Source organism: Equus przewalskii, chromosome 19 (genome assembly GCF_037783145.1).
Source record: "Equus przewalskii isolate Varuska chromosome 19, EquPr2, whole genome shotgun sequence".
In the NCBI taxonomy this organism is placed as follows: Eukaryota; Metazoa; Chordata; class Mammalia; order Perissodactyla; family Equidae; genus Equus; species Equus przewalskii.
The window spans coordinates 16,722,763-16,743,205 of NC_091849.1; the positions used below are offsets into that span (position 1 = coordinate 16,722,763).

The 20,443-nt window shown below is 40.5% G+C and overlaps 1 protein-coding gene across 2 annotated transcripts in view; it reads left to right on the plus strand.

Moving 5' to 3' along the window:
- CAP2 (cyclase associated actin cytoskeleton regulatory protein 2) overlaps positions 1 to 20,443 on the plus strand; it is a 131,691-nt gene that overhangs the window by 41,942 nt on the left and 69,306 nt on the right. For both annotated transcript variants that reach the window (XM_070584115.1, XM_070584116.1), the window contains exon 4: positions 13,240 to 13,317. In XM_070584115.1, coding sequence (XP_070440216.1) covers positions 13,240 to 13,317 — 78 coding nt within the window. The remainder of the gene's footprint in view (positions 1 to 13,239; positions 13,318 to 20,443) is intronic.

The window sequence follows — 20,443 nt, forward strand, 5'->3', positions numbered from 1 at the left end:
CCCTGAGCTAACATCCATGCCAATCTTCCTCTATTTTGTACGTGGGATGCCACCACAGCATGGCTGATGAACAGCGTGTAAGTCCGCACCCGGGATCCGAACCCACGGACCCCAGGCCACCAAAGTGGAGCACATGAACTTAACCACTACATCACCAGGCTGGCCCCTTTCACCTTTTTTTTAATGTAAATTGTAACAATTAATTATTTAGAAGAGTTCTATGTTGGGTTTTTATAATTACAGTGATTAGTTTTCTATTAAAGATTTTGTAAACTTTTTTGCACATTCTGGTTTGTAACCTGCTTGTTTAACTTGGACCATATGTTCTGGGCCTCTTTCCGTGTCAGCAACTTGAGGTCTACATTATCATTGTTAACGACTGCATAGTGTTTCATTGTGTGGTTACACCATAATTGATTTAAACAATCCAAATCATACAAGAGGGAAATAATGTATGGACAAGAATGCAGAGCCCAGGGCTGGTCCTGTGCCTGAGTGGTTAAGTTTGTGCACTCTGCTTGAGTGGCCTGGGGTTGACCAGTTCAGATCCTTGGTGCAGACCTATGCACTGCTCATCAAGCCATGCTGTGGCAGCATTCCACATAGAAGAACTAGAATGACTTACAATTAGCATATACAACTATGCACTGGGACTTTGGGGGGGAAAAAAAAGAGGAAGATTGGCAACAGATGTTAGTAGAGGGCCAATCTTCCTCAAAATAAAAAAGAATGCAGAGCTGGGACTAAGAGTGAGACAAGGGATGTCCTAGGGTGTGACCCTGAGAGTGAGCAAGCCTGAGCTCCTCACCAGCCTCACCCTGGTCCTATCCTTGCAAGGATGGTCATCTAGTAGTATTATGTATAATCACTGAAAAAATGAGTGACATTTGACTTGTTTTCAGCTTTTCCTCTATTAGAAATGAAATTGCAGTGCATATTCTTGTGCAAACATTATTTTATAATTATGCAATTATTTTCTCAGGAAGATTCCTCGAATTGGAAGTGTGCTGGGTCAATGGCAAGCACTCCCTAATATTTACTGTCCCTCCCCACCCCCGCCATTCCTCCCACTCACACACACGTTGTCCTGATTCATACTCTTTAGACATACCGTGTCTAAAAGTCCTTAGGCTATTTGGTGATAATTAAGAACTAGGAAAATAAGAATTTTAGGGAAACAATGCATGATTTGAATGCACATTAATATTCATGGTATTGATTGTTTAAAAATACTTTGCCCTCTGCTGGATGAGCAGGAAAATAAAGACAGAGCTGTACTTCTCTATATAAGCCATCCTTTTTGCAAAAGAAAATCAGTGATCGGTTCTACCTTTTATCTTTTTAATGTACCGAGAAATTTGTTTACATTGCCTCTTTTCGGCTGGATATGATCTGTTTTAGGTGGGGTTGGTTGGGTGCTGAGGTCACATTAACTGAGATCAATAATGTGGCTGAGATATATACTAGAAGATTCAGGCATGGATGTAGAGAGGCGTGTTAGAGTTGTTCCTTAGTGTCAGGACTGTGCGCCATGGCTGATGTAAATACTTATGTGAGCTGGAAGTTGCCAGGGCAACAGTCCTATTAATGAAGAATAAACCTCTTTTATTATCAGTACCTGAATGATTATTTTTTTAGTAAGATGTGCCTACTAGTCTAACAATGACATTCTCAATCTACCTACTCATCTTTCCTTCCTAGACTGCAAAACTATTTACCTCTATTCAATATGTGTGCCTCCTTTCTCTGCCAATGGAGGTGGAATCATTGAAAAAAACAAAAACAGTCAACTGTAAGGGCAGTAAAAATATTAATTTATAACATTTACCTAACATAAAATTATTGCCCTTTTGCTATATGCTGTGGTTAAGGCAGAGCCTGGAATCACTGGGAGTTGGCTGGTATTTAAGCAGGCCAGAGTCTTTAAATTAACTTGTCTTTGTGATTCAATGGAGCATTACCAACATATTTTTAAGTGAGTGGAGTGTGACATTACTGCTTCCTTCCCCTAGACAGTCTGTAAATTTAGACTCCATTTTATTGTGTACACACTGGATACTGTAGGCAGCTGTAGGTGAGTCCTAGGCTTTAGGGAACCCTGTGTCTCGAAGAGCCAGAGAGCCATGTTGAGGGGAACGATGGTTAGAAATGGCTAGGTACCAAGCCTTGTACTTCCTGGTTCTAGAGAGAAGGAAATCTTTTCTTCAAAAAAGAAAACATTCCCCTTTTTTAAATGAGAATGCTTCTTGTGTTTTCTCAAGCTAACTGAATGGGAGAACTTACCCATTCAGTCATGGGTTGTTGATATCAGCAATCCATTTCTTTCAAGATTGGATGTTTGTTTTCTGTTTCACATAGCCAGCACCATATCACTTATGACTCCCATTCACTAGTCATTCTCTGTGTTCATGATTTGTTTCCCCTGATCTATAGCTAGTAGAACCTAGGTACATGGGAGGTACTCAGAAAATACTTTTTGATTGTGAATTAAATAATGAACTTCTATCTTATGCAGTTATATCTTTTTAATAATTTTTTCTGATAATAAAATTTAAATATTTGATGTAGAAACATTTGAAAATTTTCTATGAAGAAGAGAACAAAGACCACTCATAATCCCACGACTCAGAGATAACTCTCATTGATATGATGGCTTATCTATTTCTTGAAGACACTGTTCAAAGTCCTATTTTCTCCTTGATAAGATAGAATCAACACTGTAATCTCTGCCAGCCGTAGGTATAAGGACAAGTGACACAGGCCAAGCACTGGCAGGGTACGAGTAGGCCAGGTGAGATATTCAGATGCTGACTGACATGATGGGGCTGATTGTAGTCCAAGCAAAACTTGGCTCTTCTGTGTCACTGTGGCAACTCCAGATTCAACAACAAATAGCAGTCAATCTGATTTCTTATTTCTTGACTTTTGGCTTAACGTTACTGACAAAACAGATTTTGCCCTCAGAGCAAGTTTTAGCATAAGCAGATGTACAAGTTTGTTAATGGCAATTCTGGCTTGCTTCTTTGTGCCCTTTCCTTTGGCACGTTGGGAAGAGAGAGAGCTATTTCCCAAACTTATCATGCAAAATAGGTAAAGTCTATGGGAACTAAAGAAGTCGTAGTGAAGAAACTCTGCATACTTGTATGTTTTGTTCTTGGCTATGACAGCGTAAAGGGGCAGTTTGGATGTTGCGTTAGTCCCCCTTCCCCCATAATCTCCATGAGCACCTCCAAGCATCCTGAGATAAATATGATAAAAATAACAATAATAAGCACAAAGAATAAAATCTCATGTCATGAGGATAAAAGCATATTTAGAAAACGTTGCTATTTTTAACAAAGAGAAACAATCCAAGTAAAAATAGAGTGTTTGTCATAGAGTCTCTTAGTGACCTCCATCATCACAGTCCCACCATCCTTTCCACCAGATAATTGCCCCTAAGCCTCTCCCACATAGGTGTTCATATCATCTCTGTATGTTCATACCCACCCCCCGCACCTTATGCACAATTCCACATACACATCAAAAGACGGGTAATGGAGAGATGCTCTGTCACCAAGAAGATGAAGCTGAGAGTGAAGTTCCGAAATGTTTTCTGGAAGTTGAAATGGAATAACTTTTTTCTCCTTTAAAAAAAGTGAAGGAAGGACTTCCAGTTTCTTGTTCTGTGTGTAAGGAGTTTGGAAGTCACCACTGTATCCTAACAACAAGTAAAAGGCTGATCAGACTGAAAAGCCAACACCTCTTCTCAGATCCGTGAGAGAAGAGAGGACACAGGGCAGACTGCTGTCTCCAAGAACAGAGAGACAGGCGAATACAGGGAGTTGTGGCTTACACATGAGGGAAACTGCCAGGGGAACCAGGTCTTGAGGAGGAAAGCCTGAACTATAATTGATGACTTATAGGAGGCTCCACTCTGAGAGTTAAGAGCTCCAGGGGACCCTTCATAGGGGGCCCCCACAGTATTGTTAGATTTACCTCCAAGAGCTCGACCAGGTTCCCATAGTGAATATTAGAGAAAAATCTCCTCAGGCTTCTGGCAGGGGGAGAGGAAGAGGAACCATTTTGAAGTAAGCCAGACCACTCTGATCTTTACAAGGCCTGCCCTCAAGGGGAAGTAGTTAATCACAACCTAACCTGGTAGGGTATTATCAGAGCATAACTGACCTGGGGAAGGGAAATACTCAACTCTAACTGGTTCTAGTCATCCACGTGGGAAAGGGAAATAGCCAAGTCCAGCCCAGCTAGCTGTCCTATCCCACGTAAGGGAGAAGAAAAAAGTGAGACGCATTTGTGAACTTCACATTCCAGTGGCAGAGGCTCACTAAAAGACTGAGCCCTAATCACAGTATTAAAGTACACTTCCCCTCTCCTCACACCTCACTACCACATTACTAAGTTCTATTTACAGCAGTTCCTTTTACCCAGTACCTCATGTCTGGCTATCAAGAAAAAATTACATGGCATACCAAAAGACAAAAGAAAATACAATTTGAAGAGCCAAAACAAGCATCAGAGCCAGACATGTCAGAGATGTTAGGATTATCAAAATGGGAATTTAAAACAACTATGGTTAATATGCTAAGGGAAATAATGGATAAAGTAGACAGCATGCAAGAACAGATGGGCAGTATAAGCAAAGCCGTGGAAATCCTAAGAAAGAACCAAAAAGACATGCTAGAGATAAAAAGCACTGTAACAGAAATGAAGAATGCCTTTGATGGGTTTATTAGTAGACTGGACACTGAGGAAAGAATCTCTGAGCTAGAGGATATATCAATAGAAGCTTCAAAAACTAAAAAACAAAGAGACCAAAGACTTAAAAAAAAAAAAACAAGAACAGAATATCCATGGTCTGTGGGACAACTACAAAAGACATAACATACACACAACAGGAATACTAGAAGGAGGAGAAAGAGAGAAAGGAACAGAGGAAGTATTTGAAACAATAATGATTGAGAATTTCCCCCAAATTAGTGTCACACATCAAACCACAGATCCAGGAAGCTCAGAGAACACCAAGCAGGACAAGTGCCAAAAAAGAAAACTACGTTTCAGCCTATCACTTTCAAATTAGAGAAAATCAAAGATAAAGAAAAAATCCTGAAAGAAGCCAGAGGAAAAGAAACCTTATCTATAGAGAAACAAAGATAAGAATTACATGCAACTTCTCCTCAGAAACCATGCAAGCAAGAAAAGAGTGGAGTGAAATATTTAAAATGTTGAGAGAAAAATACTACAAACCTAGAATTCTGTACCTTTCAAGATTATCCCTTAAAGGTGAAGGAGAAATACTTTCTCAGACAAAAATTGAGGGAATTTGTTGCCAGTAGATCTTTTTTGCACGTAATGTTAAAACAAGTTCTTTAGAGCCAGCCCTGATGGCCTAATGGGTAAAGTCCAGCACGCTCCACTTGGGCAGCCTGAGTTCATTTCCTGGGCTTGGAACCGCACCACTCCTCTGTCAGTAGCCATGCTGTGCTGGCAGCTCACATAGAAGAACTAGAAGGACTTACAGCTAGAATATACAGCTATACACTGGGGCTTTGGGGTGGGAAAAAGAAAAAAACAGGAAGATTGGCAACACATGTTAGCTCAGGGCAAATCTTTCCCAGGGGGAAAAAAACAAGTTCTTTAGAGAGATGGAATATAATATAGCTCAGAAACTTGGTTTTATATAAAGAAAGGAAGAGCACCAAAGAAGGAAAAAGTGAAGGTAAATAAAAACTTATTTTTCATGTTCTTAATTGATCTGACATAATTTGTTCAAAATACTAATAGCAACAATGTATTCAAATATATATGTTTATTTATATATCTTATGTATATAGATATTTATGCTTACATATAAGTGAAACCAATGACAGCAATGATACAAGGGATGGGAAGAAAGAATTAAAATTATTTTGCCATTATGAGGTATTCACACTGCTCTGAAGTAGTAGTGTTATTTGAAGTGGACTTGGTTTAGTTGTAAATGTATATTACAACCTCTGGGGCAACCACTTAGAAAAGTAAAAAAAGAATATAATTGATATACTGAGAAAGAAGACAAAATGGAATCATATAAAATGTTCGATTAAAACCACAAAAGCCAGAAAAAGAAGAGAAGACAAAAATGGGAACAAATAACAAGGGCAACAAATAGAAAACAGTAATGAATATGGTAGGTATTAATCCAGTTACATTAATAATCACTTTGAATGTCAAAGTCTAAACGTACTAAAAAAGAAAGACATTGTCAGAGTGGATCAAAAAAACGTGACCCAACTATATACTGCCTACAAGAAACCCATTTTAAATATAAAGAGACATATGTATTTAAAGTAAATGGATGCAGGAAAATATACCATGCTAACACTAATCCAAAGAAAGCAGGAGCAGCTATATTAATTTTAGACAGAACAAGTTTCCAAGTAAGGACAGCTATCAGGGATTAAGAAGGGTGTTGCATAATAAAGGAGTCAATTCTCCAAGAAGACACAACAATTCTTAATATGTGTGCACCCAACAACAGACCATCAGAGTGGTTGAACTGCAAGAGAAATAGATGAATCCACTACCGTAGTTGGAGGCTTTAACACCTTTCTCTCTTAAATAGACAGATCCAGTAATCTGAAAATCAGTAAGGATGTAGTTGAACTCAATAACACCATCAATCAACTGGATATAATGTACATCTATAAACTACTTTATCCAACAACAGCAGAATACACATTCTTCTCAAGCTCACATGGAACATTCACCAAGATGGATCACATGCTGGTACAGAAAACCCACCTTAGCAAATTTAAAAGAATAGAAATCATGCTATATGTGCTCTCAGACCACGTTGGAATTAAACTAGAAATCAATAACTGAAGGGTAACTGGAAAATCCCAAAATGCATGGAGATTAAACAAAACACTTGTAAATGACACATGGGTCAAAGAAGAAATCTAAAGAGAAATTTAAAAATATTTTGAACTAAATGAAAATGACAACATAAGATCAAAATTTGGGGGATGCAGTCAAAGCAGTGCTTAGAGGGCAATTTATAGCATTGAATGACTATATTAGAAAAGAAGAAAGATCTGAAATCAATAATCTAAGTTTCCAGTTTAGGGAATTAGAAAAAGAAAAGAAATAATAAGAATTAGAGCAAAAATCAGTGAAATTGAAAACAAGAAATCAATAGAGAAAATCAATGAAACCAAAAGCAGTTGCTTTGAAAGATGAATAAAATCAATAAGCCTCTAGCCATGCTAAATATGAAAAAAAGAGACAGAACACAAATTACTAATATCAGAAACAAAAGAGGGGACATCATTACAGATCCCATGGAAACTAGAAGGATAATAAAGGAATACTATAAGCAATTCTATGCCCATAAATTTGATAACTTAGATAAAATGGACTAATTCTTTGAAAGACACATCTGCTAAAACTCACACAAGAAGAAATAGACAGCCTGAATATATCTATTAAAGAAATTGAATCAATAATTAATAACATTCCAAAAATAGAAAACACTAGGCCTAGATGGGTTCACTGCTGAATTCTTCCACAAATTTAAGGAAGAAATTATACTAATTCTCTACAATCTCTTTCAGAGGATGGAAGCAGAGGGAATACTTTCTAACTCATTCTATGTGTCCAACATTACCCTAATACCAAAATAAGACAAAGACATTATAAGAAAAGAAAACTACAGACTAATATCTCTCATGAACAGAAATTCAAAAATCCTCAAAATATTAGCAAATTGAATCCAAAAGGTATAAAAAGAATTCTAACCATGATAAAGTGGGATTTATTCCAGGTATTCAAGGCTGATTTAACATTCAAAAGTCAATTAATGTATTGTATCACATCAGCAGACTGAAAAAGAAAAATCACGTGATCATATCAATAGATGCAGAAGAAGGATTTGACAAAATACAACACCTATGTATGAGGAAAAAACTCTCAGTAAACTAGGACTTGAGAGTAACTTTCTCAACTTGGTAAAGACTATCTATAAGGAACCTATAGCTAACATCATACTTAATGGTGAGAAACTCAAAGCTTTCCCACTAAATCAGGTACAAGACAAGGATGTTCCCTTTCACCACTCCTTTTCATCATGGTACTAGAAGTCCTTGCTAATGCAATAAGGTAAGAAAAGAAAATAAAAAGTATATAGATTTGGAAGGAAGACATAAAACTATCTTTGCAGATGACATGATCATCTACGTAGAAAATCTGAAAGACAAAATACTTCCTGGACCTAATAAGTGATTATAGCAAATAGCATCAGTGTCACCTAAGAATTTATTAGAAATGTAAATTCTTGGGCCCACCAAAATCTGTTGAATCTGAAACCCTGGGCATGGGACTCAACTGGGACTCAGTCTGTTTTACCAAACACTCCAGGTGACTATAATGCACACTCAAGTTTGAGAACCGCTGGTGTAACCCTTCTTTCTGGTTCTTAATATGTCAACACAGATGCCTTTTATAATCTGACTCATACAGTCAGTGCTTATGTTCATGGCTACAAAATTAGGCATCTTCAGTCTTGTTTTAAACAAAATCAAGTTGTAGGTGAAATGTGTTTTTGGCATCCTGTCACCTTTTTTTTTGTCAGCCCATTCTCCTGTCTTGCTTTCATCTATCAGATCCCTTTTTACATCTTCATTGGCTGAAACTCAGGGGACTTCTCCTTTAGGGTAGAGTAGAGGCCCCTAAAGAATAAAATCTAAAAATGCAATATCTCTAATTATGAAATATATGACATTGGCAGACTAATTGGGAAGGTATGTGGGGAAAGCATTGACAGTGACTTTCCCAGAGCTCACAAATTGCATCCGACGAGCAGATGCCCATCTTCCTGTCCTTAGTCAGAGGAAGAGGAGCCCCTTCCCTCGGCTGTCTGGTTCTCAAGAAGAGGGCTGATGTAGTTTCGGAAGATCTGGAAATGCCTTCAGCACAGGCACTCTGGCTGGATGCTTTTTGCATCTCTTCCTGGTCTCGCCTGTGCCTTTTCCCCGAGTTGTGCCTGTTCATTTTGCCATCCACATGGTACTTTGCGGCCTGTAGCTTTCCCAGTGAAACAATGCAAAGCTTTGATGAGTGTTCAGAGATCAATTGGGCTTCCCCAGGGAGCCAGCTCTCCCGCCAGGGGATTAGATGGAAATAAGTCATATTTAGCTGGTGTCTGCCTGCTTTAAACTGATTACTGAAATTCATTCTCCTACTCTGTCCCTGAGGACCACAGAATGAGACAGTCCACCAACCTATCTGCCTAAGAGCTGCAGTTGCCTAAGTGATTATTGATGGAGTTCAGACAAAACAAAATGCACAGCTTTCACTCTTACTCAGACTCTCTCTTTCATCCCTGCACACACGTGTTCACAGGTGGATAGATGCCCATGTTTACCCACAAAGGTCACTGAGGCTCTCTGAGCCCTGCACATGTGTGATGGACAAACTCAGCAAAAACCCTCAATTATTTGTCGTTACTGAAAATCCCTACGTTTGGCTTTTTCTTTCATCATGTTTTGAACTGCCTGAGTGAGCCAAATTCTCCCTTTCGAGTTGTCAGAACTCAGCAGGTTCAGTAAAATTGCTCCTAAATAGGATGCTGTCTGGTGGAGGGAATTCATGGAACTTTCCAGAAGTATGAAGCAGGTGGATCGGAATATCTCAAAGGTGCGATGAAAATCTTTTGAAATGTGGACTGATGAGGTTAAAAATGAATGTGGTTTAGAGTCTGCTAATGATGCCCAGAGTTCCAGGGAGCTGGAAGAAGCACACAGCTGACTCCTCAGAAAGATTTGCCTACATAAGCAAAATGAAGGGAAGAGTTGAAGCACACGTCTAGGTATTCAGCTATTCTCCACTCCAACCTCCACACCTATTGTTGAGTGAAAGGCCATTTGGGGGAAGAGACTAATTAATGAAATTGGCCATCTTCGCTAATCAGACCCGCCAGAAAATTGCTCTATTAGCAACAGGCTAAATGTTGTAACTAGGGAAAGTAAGAAAGGCTAATGATAGCATTCATCTTGGGATAACTACAAAAATATTGTTAATGCCACTTCTGAGCTGCAATGTTAACTACAGAAGTCAGGCGAACCCGAATTTACTGTTCCCACAGCAACTACAATTTAGATGACTCTGCAAGGCTCGTCACAGATGAGGACGATACCTCTGTATTCCTGTTGCTAGGAGAAGTGCAGTTCTTTTATTTATATCCAGGCTGTGGAAAGTTGTCTCATAGTCTTCTTTTTGGAAATGTCATCATTAGAGACTGACAAAATTCCTTCTGAACCATTGAAATACGCATTTCGATATATGGATACACATTCATGCAGCTTAGAGCTTCACATTCATGGGGTCATACTGGCCTCCAGGACTATAAAATTTGAACATCCTGTATCCTCCTCAAGGAATATCAAAAATTTGAGATTTGAGCAATATAATCTCAGCAATCAGGCTACTGGGACAAAGAGAAGAGGAGACGGTGTACTCCAAAAAGGAAAATACTCCCTCATTTAAACATTCATGAGACTTAATCTCTTATAGTGTTGATGATTGAATTTGTGATTTTAAATATAAATGGCCTACAAATCTTGGTTTGATTTCAAGCATTTTCTTCTCAGTAAGGAAAAAAAAATCCTTGGATAAGAAATAATGAGAAAAGTTAGAAACAGGATTAGGGTGTTCATTTCAGTAAGTATTTGGAAAATTCGTCAGATACCAAAACGTGATAATGAAGTGGAATGACAAAAACTAGTCCCTTCCCAGTTAGTTAACACATTTACCATTTTAGCCCAGAAAATTGTCTGCTATTGACACTGGGATGAAGTTAACCTAATCCTGGTATTGCTGTTTTAAGTTACCCGTGTTTGAAAATGTATTAAGCTGGTTCTTACCTGTCTATTAGAGAAGTTAGTCATCCAGGATGGCAGAGAGATAGAAACTGCCCCCAAACACATGTGAAGATAACAAGGAGGAGATAAAAGATGAAATCGCTAGTGTAAAAGAATATACAAAAGAATATAAATTTATGACCAAATAAAATTGAATCAGAATTTTTCCCTCTGTACAAATAAGCCAAAAAAAAAAAGGTGAAAAAAAATTCACTGATAGTAACTAAACAAAAAGCTATAACCTAAAGCAATACATTTCAGTAACTGAACACTGAGCAGCTTTTGGTTCCTAACTTTGCTTGTATTCCCCACCCCCTTAAAGATATACCATAAAAGAAATGAAATTAGGGGAGGGAAATATGAAACAGGAAAAAGAAACCATGGGGCTGCTTCCATCTGTAGAGGTAAAGGCTTCATGTCTGGGTTCTGAATTGGAGAAATGATCTGAAATCTGAGGCGACCCTCCATCAGAATGGTCTGTGTTCCAAGTAGATGGAGTGAATTCTGGTTTAGGATATTTAACATTCCCAGAAGAATGAATAGCACCCAAATTCTCATAAAGACTGGACATCACCTCAGCTGAGCTCTTCCTTTCCCTATCTCCTGGTTCTGTCAGCCCTTCGAAGAGTAGACAGAATGCAAAGCAATTAGCTCTCAAACTGTTGCTTGAAAGGGAAAATTAACTGATGTCCAATATGGTGGCAAAAAGCTCAAGAAATCACCCACATGGCAGCTACAAATAGTGTGTGAGAAAGGAAAATAACATGCAAAAGGAAAGACATTGACTAGCCCTCAAAGAAAATAAAACTTAAAGAACAGAAACAGATTCCTCACAATGGCTTACTAAGAATATAATTTATACTCTTAAAACTTATTAAGAATATTGGGGCTGGCCCCATGGCACAGCGGTTAAATTTGCACATTCCACTTCGGCGGCCAGGGGTTCGCGGTTTCGGACCCCGGGTGCAGACCTACACATCGCTTGTCAAGCCATGCTGTGGTAGGTGTCCCACATATAAAGTAGAGGGAGATGGGCATGAATGTTAGCTCAGGGCCAGTCTTCCTCAGCAAAAAAGAGGAGGATTGGTAGCAGATGTTAGCTGAGGGCCAATCTTCCTCAAAAAAATAAAATAAAAATAAATAAATAAAAATTAAAGAATTAGTGAATTAGTTAAGAGCAGGTAGAGGGTGAGGATAAGAGAATACGATGCCACGTGTTTGAAGATGTTCCCACCTGTACAGCTCCTGTTTGGTAGGTGGAATCCAAGTGGCACTGAAATCTCTTCCAGATCCATCTTAATGATAGTTGTAGAAGCCACTGGCTCTTGGTGAGCATATCTTTATGGGGATGGCTTAAGGGACAATTCTCTTTCCACCAGAAGGTATGGGACAAATTTGAGCACATCATGAAAGAGCACAGGAAAGACACCCTTTAAAAACAACTGCACTTTATGGTGCAAACATTTTTTAACCATTTTATTGAGATATAATTCACATATCATAACATTCACTCTTTGTTGTGTGTATGTAAGGAAGATTGGCCCTGAGCTGACAACTGTTGCCAATCTTCCTCTTTTTGCTTGAGGAAGATTGTTGCTGAGCTCACATCTGTGCCAGTCTTCCTCTATTTTTGTATGTGGAATGCCACCACAGCATGGCTTGATGAGCAGTGCATACATCTGTGCCCGGGATCCGAACCTGCAAACCCCAGACCGCCAAAGCAGAGCACGCAAACTTAACCGCTGTGCTACTGGGCTGGCCCCAACATTCACTTTTGTAAAGTGTACAATTCGGTGGTTGTTAGTATATTTGGCAAGTCGTGAAACAATTACCGCCGTCTAATTCCAGACCATTTTCATCACCCCTAAAAGAAACCTCCTACCCATTAGCCGTCACTCCCCATTCCACCCTCCCACCACTAGTGCCTGGCAACCACTAATCTACTTTCTGCTTTGTAGATTTGCTTATTCTGGACATTTCATATCAATGGAATCATGCCAATGTGGTCTTTTTTGATTGGTTTCATTCACTCGGCATAATGTTTTCAAGGTTCACCCATGTGATAGCATGCATCAGCACTTCATTTCTTTTTAATGCTGAATAATATTCCTTTACATGGCTATATCACATTTCATTTATCCATCCATCACCTAGTGGACATTTTAGTTGTTTCCTTATCTCAGCTATTATGAATAATGCTACTGTGAACAAATTTATAAGTTTTTTTATGGACCTATGTTTTCATTTTTCTTGGGTATATACCTAGAGGTGGAAATGCTGGTGGGGGTAACTCTTTGTTTAGGAGCTCAGACATTTAAATTTCCCTCTTCCTCTTTGTTCCCAGGCAGAAATGGTGCATAGTGCTTTCCAGGCCCAGCGGGCTTTCCTTCTGATGGCCTCTCAGTACCAACAACCCCAAGAGGTAAGAGTGTGTCCTGAGAGAGGGGCTGCCTAGGGAATGGGTGATGTGAGACAGAAAACAAGGAGGCAACAGAACCAGCTACTGTGACAGACATCCTGAAAATGAGATTTTAGCATGTGTAGGTTCTGTCTCAGATCCAGATCATAGTTTGGAATGTTTCTTCTGTCTTCATACTCTTATTATGGCTGAATTCATACTGTAACAGTTGACTTCACCAGTTTAAAAGGTCAATATATTTATGTCATCCGTAGCTTTTCCTTTCTATTAGTCTCACAACTGTTTTATAATCAAGGAAGTGTTTACTACTGATTTTTAGTTCATATTTTGTGCTGCTTTGTTATCAAAAACTGTTCACATCTGTCATCATGTATAAATTCTGTGTATGAATTTGATAGCTCCTATTTCTTAAACGCTGTAGCTAGGCTAAGTCAGTGCTTCTTAAAAGTACTGTGTATATGGACCATTTAGGGAGCTTCGGTGCATTTTCTGATCCATTGGGCCAGGAATACGGCCCGAGATCTGCTTTTTAATAAGTTCATATGCATGCTGATGATTCTCATTCTCAAAACACCAAAACTGGAGAGAATCTTTTGACTCTATTCATACTTAGGCATGTTCCACTTCTCTTTTCTCTGCCACCATGAATATGGATTAACTTTTCTTAGGTTTAAGATATTTAGAGATTTTGGTGCTAAGTGCACCGATGTTACCAGTAGAATGATTTTAACAACTTTGAACCTACCATAACATTGCTGTATGAGGCCCAGAGTAAACTTCAAAATAGAAAGGAATAAAAATAGGGGCTGGCCCGGTGGCGCAGTGGTTAAGTTCACACGTTCTGCTTCTCGGCGGCCCGGGGTTTGCAGATTCGGATCCCAGGTGCGGACATGGCACCGCTTGGCAAAAACCATGTTGTGGTAGGCATCCCACGTATAAAGTAGAGGAAGATGGGCATGGATGTTAGCTCAGGGCCAGTCTTCCTCAGCAAAAACAGGAGGATTGGCAGTAGTTAGCTCAAGGCTAATCTTCCTCAGAAAAAAAAAAAATTAATAATAGCGGATATTAAGAGCAAAGTGGCGATTGGCAGGGGTCCTTCTGATTGCCAAGCCACTGTAAATTTCTCACTCTCTAAACCCAGGCCCCACCACCAGCAGCCCAAACCACTGACATTGTATCAGGCACATAACTCTGCTCCCTCTATCAAGGGTGCATAAGAACAACATTTTAACTGTGCTAATTATGTAATAAATGAAGTTATTCATTAAAAAGTAGAACTACAACCAGCATACCTTGTTAATAAGAAAAAAATAAGAATTGTTCTCTTGACTAAATACTCTGTATCTGAAGTCTGTTAACAACCATATAAATATAAAAAATAATTAAATATTCATTATAACACAATAGCTTAAATTTAATAGCTCATTTTGAATTCTAAAACAAACTCCTGAAGTTGAGAAGTTGAACTGAGGGGCTGACCCTGTGGCATAGTGATTAAGTTCAGCCCACTCTGCTTTGGTGGCCTGTGTTTGCAGGTTCAGATCCTGGGTGAAGACCTATACCACCCGTCAACCATGCTGTGGCAGCATCTTACATACGAAATAGAGGAAATTGGCACAGGTGTTAGCTCAGGGCTAATCTTCATCAGGAAAAAAAAGAAAAGAAAATCTGAGAATCCTGAGAAACTAGGACTTTGACTTTCAGGGGATGAAGCTCAGCTCTATAAAGGGCCAAGACCTGAGACCCCAGACCCTCCTTGGAACAGTGGTTCCCAGCCCTGCCTGTTTAGAGAAATCACCCAGAAAATTTTTTAAAATAGCAGTGCCTGGATCTCACTCCAAGAGGTTCTGGTTTAATTGGTCTGAGGAATAGTCTTGGCCTTGAGAGTTTTACGGGCTCATCAGGTGATTCTAACTTGCAGACAGAGCTGCCACCCCGACCCTGGATGGATGCATCACTTCCCTCTTGTGAAGTGAGGAGTTAGCACACAGCCTAGGCAGCAGCTTTGTAGGGATGGAAATATTCTGTGTTCCGCTGTGGATGCATTTTCCTCCTTGGCCTTCTCAATCTCCTCTTTGTTTCCCTTTACAAAAGAGAACACTGAGGCTAGGAAATCGCGGTGTGATACATACTAGAAACAGCCTTAGCCTGGCTTTTCTGTGGTTGAGGTGGGAGGAGAGGTGACTTCAATGCATCATAGAGAGTCTCAGATGAAGGGAAGAAGCATGACTTTCCTGGCTCATGCCCTGCTCGATCCCTTCTTTAAGCACAGAACAAGAGGCCTCTCCATTGGCCTTGCACAGAAAAGTCAACTCACTAAATCTTAGATGAAGAAGTGAACTAGGGAACAGATGAATGAAGGCACTGGGACCATGGCATTCCAAAATGAGCCATGGTCAGGGATCATGTGTGGCTTAGCATGTGGCTGTGGAGATTCCTGGGTATAGTATCTGTAGTTTCCACTTTCTCTACTGCATTCTTGAGAAAAGGGAGAGGAATGGTTTCAGGGGACTTGTACTCAGGAAGGGCACGTGCTGGAAAGGTTCCCTGTAGCGTTTGGCACGGTGCTCCAGATCAGGGAGGCAAATGCAAAGCGATTTTTAATGACCACCTCCCTTTCTGTCCCCTCCATCTTTGCCCAGAAGCACCTAGTACTTCCACTCAATAGGAAAGCAGATTTGGTGAAAATAGTCCATGATGAGGCCTTGATTTTCTTGTGAACATTCTAGAAGATGCATCATAAAGAAGATTATCATATAGCAAGTTGTATTTTCTCATAGGAACAATGTTATTACTGTCCACGTCTTCTCTTCTTGCAGGAAAATTTAACTCCTGTAATTTCAGTTCTCAGTGATATATGGCAGTGGTTCTCAAACTTTAGTGTGTGTGAGAAGCACCTGCAGGGTTGTTAAGACAAGATTCCTGGGCCTCACAGAGTTTCCAGTTCACTAAGTACTGGTCGAGGCCCCAGAATCTGCATTTCTGAAAGGTTCCCGTGTGACGATGCTGCTGCCTGTCCAGGGACCAACCACACTTCAAGAATCGGTGGTGCACGGATTGCTCTCCTATTTACACCTGTAGCTCAAATTGATTTCAGATGCTTCTGACTTTCATTCCCAGCTGCCTCTAGACCAGTGCCTCTCAAACTCTAATCTTCATTTGAATCACCTGGAGGTCTTGTTAAAGTGCAGCATCTGGGTTGGTAAATCTCGGGGGAGGCCCAAGAATCTGTAGTTCTAACAAGCTGCCAGTGCTGCTGATTCTGCTAGTCTGTTTCAACACTTTGACCAGCAAAACTTTAGGTGTCACCGCCTGAAATCCCTACAAGCACAAAATCCCTTAGTAGTCAAATACCAAACTCATGTTCTTTTCTCCTGACGTTTCGATATCAAAGCAGGCTGTGTTATGCTGCAGTAACAAACATCTCCTAAGTGTTAGTGACATAACAGCAGTCTGTTTCTTGCTACTATGTGCCTGTTACAGGGTGGCTTACTTTCTAGTGGATGAGTTATTAAATAATCACCCAGATAATTATTTACTTAAAGTAATTATTCATACAATTATTTACTTAGTGTTGTAACAGGGCTCTGAGAGGAAAGGGTAGAGAATGAATCTTCAATAGGAGTTTCGGGCGTTGGGAAGGGAAGATATTTTAGGGCAGAGAACCTTCCAGGCGGTGCCTGCAATCCCGTTGATGAAGGTCGCTACTTAGACTGCGGAAGCATAAGGCAAGGCCAAACCAACATTAGAGGTCAGTTGTGGCCTGAGGATTGTATACGCTAGAAACCCAAGATGGGGTGTGAACACCCTGGCTGGGTGGAAGCTGGCAACCTCCTAGAACACAGAAGAAGAACACTGATAAAATGCTGGAACCCACAGCAATGCAAGCTTGCAATTAACGTTAGCAAATATTTATCAAGTGCTTGCTGTGAACCAGGCTCTGGAAAAACCCCTATCAGATGGGCAGGGCTTGGGGACGGGCATATGTGGAATATCCGATGGGAAGGGACCTTAGAAATCATCTCGTGCAGCACTCACAATGCAAAGGTGAGCCAGGAGAGGTTCAGAGGGAGGGTAACTGTTTTGCTCATGAGTGCCAATGCTGATAAACTGCTCCCAGATAACTCTGATCCCCAGAAATCTCAGCCTACACGCTTCACCACTGCACAGCCGCCTCCAGTGCTCTGCGCTGTTGCTTTAAGCCAGAGTGCCAGCCTTCAAAGAGATTAAGTTTACTAGGGGGTGACCATCAAACAATTAAAATATTTTGTATTTACCAATTGTAAGCAAACTGCCAATCAATCAAGGTAGACCTTTAGTGGTACCAAAATTCGGAGCAGTAGGGACCTTGTAGACAAAGGGGATGAGGAAAGGCCTCGTAGAGGAAATCAAAGAACAATACAAGAGTAGTAATACAACTGCTTCTTAATAATATTAATATTACAGTAATATTAATATTAATAAAGTGGTGGATTTGTTTAGCACAAATTCAAAAAAACGTTCCTGGGTTAAATATGTTTGGGGAAATTCCATACTCTGTTCAGTGAAGAAATGTGTTAAACATTATTAAACCCACATTTCCCCAAACTTATTTGACCATGGAGGCTTTTCATAGAGGGACGTCTATTTCATGTCCTGCAGAAGGCTGGTGCCCCGTTTGCAGAATGTCGATGTGTGCATTTCTTTTAAGTTGTTCTAAATGCTTGATGGTCGTTGCTTTAGGTGAATTCTATTAGCAGGGGTTCTGTGGTAGACAGAGTTCCAAGACTGACCTCAGGATTCCCACCGCCTAATGGACACACCCAGTATAATCTGCTCCCCCTTAAGGGAAGCATGACCTGAGAATTATGGGATATCATTCCTTTGATTAGGTTTATGAGCAGGGTGTGGGTTGGTCACTCCAGTGATCAAGTTGTGTCATATATGACTGTCACAGTGGCTGGAGAGAGTTTCTCCTGCTGGCCTTGAAGATGTCAGCCACCACATTGTGAAAGGGCAGCCTCTAGAAGCTGAGAGGGATCCCCTGCCAACAGCCAGCAATAAAACAAGGATCTCAGTCCTACAGCTGCAGAGAACCGAATTCTGCCAACAACTACGTGAGCCTTGAAGGGGACCCTGAGCTCCAGATGGAAATATAGCCATGTGGATACCTTGATTTCAGCCCTTTGAGACCCTGAGCAGAGAACATAGCTTTGCCTTGCCCAGATTTCTGACCTACAGAAACTGTGAGGTGATAAATGGATATTGTTTTAAGCCACTAAATTTCTGGTAATTTATGCAGCAATAGAAAACTAATACAGATTGCCTCTTTTCCCTTCTCCTTGCCAGACTCTAAAACAATTAATTGGGTTTTTTAATAAGGCCATAAGCCACAGACCAAAATTTCGAGCCACCTTGCCATTTGCTTTCTCTCCCCTGCTCCCCAGTTCCTCCCCCATCCCAACCATGGCATCTGTCCTGGGAGAGGCAGGATAAGAGCTTCATCTACAGCCCTGATTGGCAATGATGACATCCAATTTCAAATTTCCTTTCTCATTTTGGACCAAGAAACATGGTTTTTATATTCTCTAATATAAGGGCTTTTTTTTTTTTTTTTTTTGAGGAAGATTAGCCCTGAGCTAACTACTGCCAGTCCTCCTCTTTTTTGCTGAGGAAGACTGGCCCTGAGCTAACATCTGTGCCCATCTTCCTCTATTTTATATGTGGGACGCCTGCCACAGCATGGCGTGCCAAGCAGTGCCATGTCCGCACCCGGGATCCGAACCTGCGAACCCCAGGCCACCGAGAAGCAGAATGTGCGCACTTAACTGCTGCGCCACCGGGCTGGCCCCAGGGCTTTCAAATTTTTTAACCATGACCGTGGAACAAAATATATTTTATTTTACCACCCAGTTTTATGAAACAACAGTTATCCTTACCATATGTACTGCATTCTGGTATTTTTCTTCTAGTCCATTTTATTGCTCTGCTCTTTTCTTCTTTTTTTAAGGCTGATCATGACCCACTGAATCAATTTCTTGATGTACTAATGGGTCATCACACCTTGCACTTTGAAAGCACCGTTCTCACTGAAGTGGAACATGACAGTGAATGCTCATGACATAGAACAAGTTATAAAACATGTGCAGAACATCTCATGCTTTTCTTCTCTCCCCTTGTTGTAATTTATAAAAATAATCTTTGGGGAAAAATATGGCTCAGGGGGCTGGCCAGGCAGTACAGCAGTGAAGTTCACACACTCCACTTTGGTGGCCTGGGGTTCTCTGGTTTGGATCCTGGGTGTGGACCTGTGCATCACTTGTCAAGCCGTGCTGTGGCAGGTGTCCCACACATAAAGTAGAGGAAGATGGGCATGGACGTTAGCTCAGGGCCAATCTTCCTCAGCAAAAAGAAGAAGATTGGTGGCAGATGTTAGCTCAGGTCTAATCTTCCTCAAAAAAACCCCACGGCCTAGTTCTTTCAGTATCATTGTTTAAGAATTTTGGTGATAATTTACCAAGCCCACCTTTTCCCAGTTGATGGAAGGATTCTCATATGGAAAATGGCCAAAAAGTCCCTATTCTGTAAGTGCAGAATTTTTCAAGGGACCCTGGCACACTCAACTATTCATTTATTTTTACAACAGGTGAGTATAGAGAAAATCTGTTATTTCTAATTGACACGCATGCAAATGAAATGCAGTGACACATGAATGACCTGGCCACCACGCAATCTAGACCTGGACCTGTTCCTTTACTGATCATTCATAGCCCTTTTCACAGACACTACACATAATAAGAGCCATACCACACAGTCTTTCATAGGAGTTATATGTCAAAATAAAACTGTAGGAAGTGTTTAGTTGGATAGAGAGAGGTGAAACAAGTGTTTTGGGCATTGAGACATCTCACATCACCTGAGAGAGATGTGAAACATAATCTTTAACCATCTCCACCATGGGTGACCCCAAAACTCTAGCCTGAGCTGAACACGTAACCTCCAGTAGACCAGTGCCTCTGAAGCCCTGGATGGGCACCACTTCCAAGGAGGCTATCCCCAGGGGACTCCCAGGGGGTCTCCCACCCAGGCCTCACGACCTGTAGCCCTGGTTAGTGTGTAGGCCGACGGGAAGCAGAGCTACCGTGAAGAT